This window comes from Talpa europaea (genome assembly GCF_964194135.1).
Source record: "Talpa europaea genome assembly, chromosome: 12".
NCBI classification, from domain to species: Eukaryota; Metazoa; Chordata; class Mammalia; order Eulipotyphla; family Talpidae; genus Talpa; species Talpa europaea.
In genome coordinates, this window is record NC_140079.1 from 85,650,199 (window position 1) to 85,656,198 (window position 6,000).

General features: G+C 50.2%; 1 protein-coding gene across 1 annotated transcript; it reads right to left on the reverse strand.

Annotated features, from left to right (window-relative positions):
- Positions 1 to 1,648: 1,648 nt before the first annotated feature.
- ORAI3 (ORAI calcium release-activated calcium modulator 3) lies at positions 1,649 to 6,000 on the reverse strand (the record flags this gene model as incomplete). Its single annotated transcript, XM_084250516.1, has 2 exons — positions 1,649 to 2,308; positions 5,773 to 6,000. The coding sequence occupies 2 exons, from the start codon at positions 5,998 to 6,000 to the stop codon at positions 1,649 to 1,651; spliced, it is 888 nt and encodes a 295-aa protein (XP_084106642.1).

The window sequence follows — 6,000 nt, forward strand, 5'->3', positions numbered from 1 at the left end:
CGCCACCAGGGAGGCCCGGAACTCTTTTAATTTTTGAGGAAAAAATTAAGTTATATAAGGGGCCTCCCTGGTGGCACAAGGGGTTAAGACACAACCTATGAAGCTATCCGCAGTTACTGTAGCACGAGTTCAATCCCTGGTCAGGGAGGAACCCACATGGCACAGCAGACCTCTCCTGTCTTGCCCACTGCTCCCCTCAGCAGTGTATTTCAGTCAATCTGCCTGTTCTGTTCCCCACTCTCTGGTGAATCCTTTCACCCCCACCCCATACCTGTGGCCTGTACCCCAGCTCTTGTATGCATAAATCTTAAAAAAAAAAAACAACTATATGGAAGCATGGGTGATAAGATCAAATTGTTTCTCTTGTCATAGTTTAAAGATAATGACTCCTTTTCTCAAATCCAACAGAAGATTCCCTGTGTGATGGTAAAGGTAGCCCAGAATTTCACTGACTGACTGTGTGGTTTTGGGCAAGATCCTTAGTCCTGGGCCTCAGCTTCCTTATCTGAAATGGGATAAAAGACTTGCCTAGTGGTAGTTATGAGGGTTAAGTAACCTATAATAAGACAACTAGTATGTAGTAGTTACTCAAGAAACTGTAGTACTGATAGAGATCCTAGGCTCAGGAACAAGAGTGCAAAAGCTGTTAGCCTTGAAATAACTGTCTCCACATTCAGAAGCTACCAGCCCTGTCAGCACCAGAAGAGGGTCAAACCTGGAAACCACTTCCCTCTCACCCACAGGTATACATGTTTCAACATGACTCTTAGGAAAACGTCACCTGATCCCAAGGAGACCCCTCCTTCACCTCATTCACAGCCACAGGGATATCTGTGAAATGCATTTTATTATATAAAAAAGTTGCATCAAAAATTCAGTGTCAGAATAGCTAGTCAGAAGGGTTAGGGACCAGACCTCCCTTAAAACTTCATCCCAAGCCTTGTTAAGGAGTCAGGCTGGGCACATAGGCCCTCAATCAACAAATCCTTTGCTGAGCCCAGGAGTGTGAGAACCAGATAAAGATGCATACGTGTGGGCCTAGGGCAGTGGGGCAGGCACTTGAACCATCTGAAATAGGCTACTCTTAGGAAAGGCTGGACCTATGCCTAGCGTAGAAATGCCCAGACCCTCTACAGCAACTAAAGCAAGAATGTGGAAACCATCAAAATCTGGGGAGGGGGAAAAGTTTCTTAAAAATGCCAACCATAAAATAGATTCTGTGAAAAGTAAAGCAAGGGTTGACTGCCTTCTGGAGCAGCTGGGTGGGCATGTAACCTGACCTCAACATCCTGTACTGAGCAAGTGCTAAGGGTCAGCACCAAAGGTCTGGCCAGGGTCTCCCTGCTTCCTCTCTACCTACTGTATGAATCTTGGACTTAAATCTTCCACTTCTCCCCTTGCTCTTCCCAGGCCAGGTATAAAGTAGAACTTACAAGACCCATGGGGTGGAATGACAGAGAATCCCTGGGAATGTGAGAGCTGACTCAAGGCCCAGCCCAAAATACCCTGGGGCAGGAATCTGGTCTCTACCTGAGAGTAGCCACAGGAAGTAGCTCCAGGCAGGGGCAGGGAAAAGGGTCCATAAGACCTGAGGCCTCTTGCAGACCCCTCAGGGAGGCAGTGTTTGCAGCCCTGGCTAACATCAGCCTCACACAGCCTGCAGCTCCCCCTGCAGGCGACTCAGCTCCTCCAGCTCCTGTTTGTGGCGGTCTGTCTTGTGTGCCACCAAGGAGCGGTAGAAATGCAGGGCAAAGGCCACAAACACTAGCCCCACAGGTACCATGATAGCTGTGGAGGCCATGGCTGCTTGCCAGCCTGGTCCATGGGACCCACCACCCCCACATACTTGCTGGGGTGGGCAGGGCTCAGGTGACTGCCCCTGTGATGGGGCTACAGAAGCAGAGGATGGCTTGGAAGCTGGACTAAGGGAGGCAGCAACTGGTGGCAGAGTCCCAGATACCTGGGAGGCAGGTACCATAGGGGCTGGTGTGCCCATCGGGGCCCCAATAGGTACAAACTTGACCCAGCCAACTAGGACAACTTCAGCAAGGAAGAGGAAGGTGCCCAAGGCAGTGGAGAAGCCCCAGGCCAGCTCCACGTAGCGGTGGAGTCGCTGGTGTGGAGACTGGTGGACAGAATTGAGGTTGTGGATGTTGCTAACAGCTTCAATGTGGGGCAGCAGACATGTGGAGACCATGAGGGCAAACAGGTGCACAGCCACTAGCACTGTGGTGCAGGCACTGAAGGCCACCAGCAGACCTGGTGGGTATTCATGGTTGCTCTCCAGCTGTACCTCCACCATGGCCACCTGTGGGGACAAAAAGGACAGATTAAGTGCCCATAAACTCAACAGTAAAGGTGGTTTTTGCTTGTTAGTATACATCCCAATGTGAAACAGTATCTGGTAGGAAGAAGGTACCCAGTCTTTGTTGAATGAATGAAAGGGTAGCTTGGCAAGGATCTGTCCTGTTCTGGGACTGGTTTCCCCGCCTGGCTCTTGAGAGAGCTGGATGGCATATTTCTGACATGCTTACCTTGCTATAATATAGGAGTTAGAGCCCAGAAACTGAAACAGGGCTGCTGGGTTCATTCGCAAGTGTACAAGTTACATAATCTCGAGCAAGTGACTTAGCTCTTTCTGTGCCTCATTTTCTTATCTGGAAAATGGGACTGATAACAGCACCTACCTGCCTTATAGAGTTGTTAAGAAAATTAAACGAGATATATATATATATATATATATATATATATATATATATATATATCTCAAGTGGAAGAACAGTGCAAGGCACACAGTAAGCACTAAGTATTTATGTGATTAGAGTTAACACTGAAGTCCGAGGTCAGAGTTTGCAGATTGGCATCTCATGCGCTTAAACCAGCTTGCAGACATGTTTTGCTTGGCTCATACAGTGCATTTTTAAACAAATCAAGTTGCCAATTTTTAAAACTGAAGAGTCATGTAAGTATCATTTCTGAGCCTCCCTGGTGGTACAAGGGGTTAAGTCTCAGCACTACGAAGCTATCGGCAGCCACTGCAGCACGAGTTCGATCCCTGGCCAGGGAGCTGACCCACATGGTGCAGCAGACCTCCCCTGCTTTCCTTGGTGCTCCCCGCAACCAGTGTATTTCGGTGGATCTGCCTGTTCTGCTCCCCCTTCTGTCTCTGGTGAATCCTCTCATTCCCCCGCAACTCTGGCCTACACCCCAGCTCTTGTATGCATAAATAAATAAATCTTTTTTAAAAAATCCCTATTTCTAGATCCTCTTAAAAATTTGGAGTACCTGGGGCCTCCCTGGTGGCGCAAGGGTTAAGTCTCAGCACTAGAAGCTGTTGGCAGCTATTGAAGCACAAGTTCAATCCCCCGCCAGGGAGCTACCCACATGGCACAGCAGACCTCTCCTGTCTCACCCACTGCTCCCCTCAGCAGTGTATTTCAATAGATCTGCCAGTTCTGCTCCCCACTCTGTCTCTGGTGAATCCTCTCACCACCACCACCTCCCTACATCTCTGGCCTACACCCCAGCTCTTGTATGCATAAATAAAATAAATCTTAAAAAAAAATTGGACTATCTGGTTACACCAGGCCCATATTCCTGGACCTCAAGCAACTATCAGCTAGAGTTTAGTTTATGGCTATTTCCTTTGGACTAGTCTCAGGATCTCCTGATAGCCACAGTCTCCACCCAGTGACCTTGGCATCTATATTACCTGTCTGACCTTTATAAACATTGGAGCTAATGATCCTATTCTAGGCTTGTATAAATTTGGATTTAAAGCCGGAATGCCTAAGTTCAAATCCTGCCATTTACTTGCTGTGAGACATGAGCAAATGTCTTAACTTCTCTGATCCTTAGTTGTTTCATCTATAAAATGATCACAATAGTGGTACCTACTTCATAGGGTAACAGCAGTACAATTTGTATAATGTTACCCTAACCCAGGCCACCTTGATTCCAGAATCTGGATCTTTCCCCATACCTGATTCTTGCAGGATCCATTAGATTGCTCTGGGGCTAGAGGAAGGAGGAAAGTGTAGAGCCTGGAGGGTGGCATTAGGAAGCCAAGGCTGGGTATTTTAGGAAATTGGGCCATAGTGGTGTTAGCTGGTGCTTTCCACAGATAAGGATCTGGGCCAGGCCTAGTCCTGGTTTCTCCAGCGTTGTACTCCCATGGCAGGACTGAGGCCAGTCCTGCCCCCACAACCTACTCGTCTGGCCTCTTGATCCTGCAGAGAAGGTCCTGGCCCTTAAGCTGTCACCCCAGCAACCTGCAAGTCCAACCTGCAGGCCGGATTGTCCCCTTGGGAACAGGCTGGACCATGGGGCCAGAAGGGGGTGGGGGACCTCCCTCAGCAAGATGCATGCATGAGGCTACTCCTTTTCCTCTGCAGTCTGTACAGTTGAGAAGGAGCCAATTCCTTGTCTCTAGACAAGCCCATGTCAAAAGGATGGGCAGCTTGTAGGTCCTAGGCCCCCATGTGTAAAACCACAGGCCTAGCACGACCCTTAGTGATACTTCCCCTCTCATCATTCTTATACAGAGGTTGTAGAACAGAGGGGTAGGGACTAACCCAGATAGCCTGGTATTATAACCCATCTATCTCCATCTTGATACCCGCTCCATCCCCACACAGATGTGCCTAGGAGGATCCCCCTCCAACCAGCTTTCTCCTTTCTGTCCTAATGGTGGAGAAACCCTGGACTAATAATCCAGCTCTTTTCATACAGCCCCCACCAAACACGGATTTGTGTTTGACCCTCTCATGGGTTCACTTCTGTTGGATTGCACTCCCCTTGGACCTTGCAGACGTATCCTTGATTTATCTATCCCCCATGAACTAGGACACACCCTGGGTCCTAGTTCGTTCTATATCCTTCCTTCATCTGCTGAATGCTCTTGGCAGAGCCATTGCTTCATGCTGGACCTCAGTTCCCACACTGTCCAATTAACAAGTAGTCTGAGCCATTTCTGATGTTTTCTTTGACCTGCTTCTATCTAGGGTTTGATAACAAAAAACACCACTCATCCTGAGGGGTGCACTTGGCAAGCTAGGGGGCACACCCTCCGTGATCTCATAATTTCCTACTGCCCTGTGAGGGGCAGGGGTCTGTCCAGGGTCACACAACTGGCCATAATCAGGGAGGGGCTAGGACTGGCCTCACTGACTCCTCAACCTGGGACCTCCCTCAGCCTCACTTCCTGTGAGGCTTCTGCTGCCACGGTTGGCTGAGAGCATCCTCCCACACCTAGGCTTTATCAGCGCAGGAATCAGGAATCAACTTCCTAATCAGCTTCCTTTCCCACGACTTCCTCCTGGGCATCCTTTTTTCTCAAAGCACCCTTTGCGCCTGCTGGGACTAGCCAACCCCCTTGGTATGAGCCCATCTTCAGCTGGGAGATCCATCAGTTGATCCTCCCAGAACCAGCCCCCCTCAGCTCTTTCCACACAGCCCCCAACAAAAGCTAATTCGTGTTTGATCCTCTCCTGGGTTCACTCATGTTGGATTACTCTTGGACCTTGCAAACGTATCCCCCTTAGTTTGCACCCCCATTACGATTTATATCCCCCATGACACCCTTGGGACTTGGTTATCCAATGACCCCGTTTATGCTAGGTGTCCATCTACCCGCCCCCCCAATAAAGACTCCTGTAGCCCCTTGGGACCTTGTTTCCCTTCCTCCCTCCTTCCCTCTCCTCTGCCCGCCTTGGGTACCCATTAACTTGGCCCACGACCCGTTTCCCCCACGTGCCCCTCCCCTCCCCTCACCATGGCGAAGCCCGACAGCAGGGCAGACGTGCGGCTGGAGGCTTTGAGCTTGGCCCGGCTGAGGTAGAGGCGGCGCCAGCTGAGGGCTCGCAACGAGTGCTGACTGGCCCCCATGAGGTCCAGGTAGCCGCGGTGCACGAACTCTCGGTACGTGGCCGAGCCGGCGGGGCTCTCAGCCTCTGGGTTCAGCGGGGCCTGTTCGCCCGCGTCCCCCTCGCCGCCCTTCAT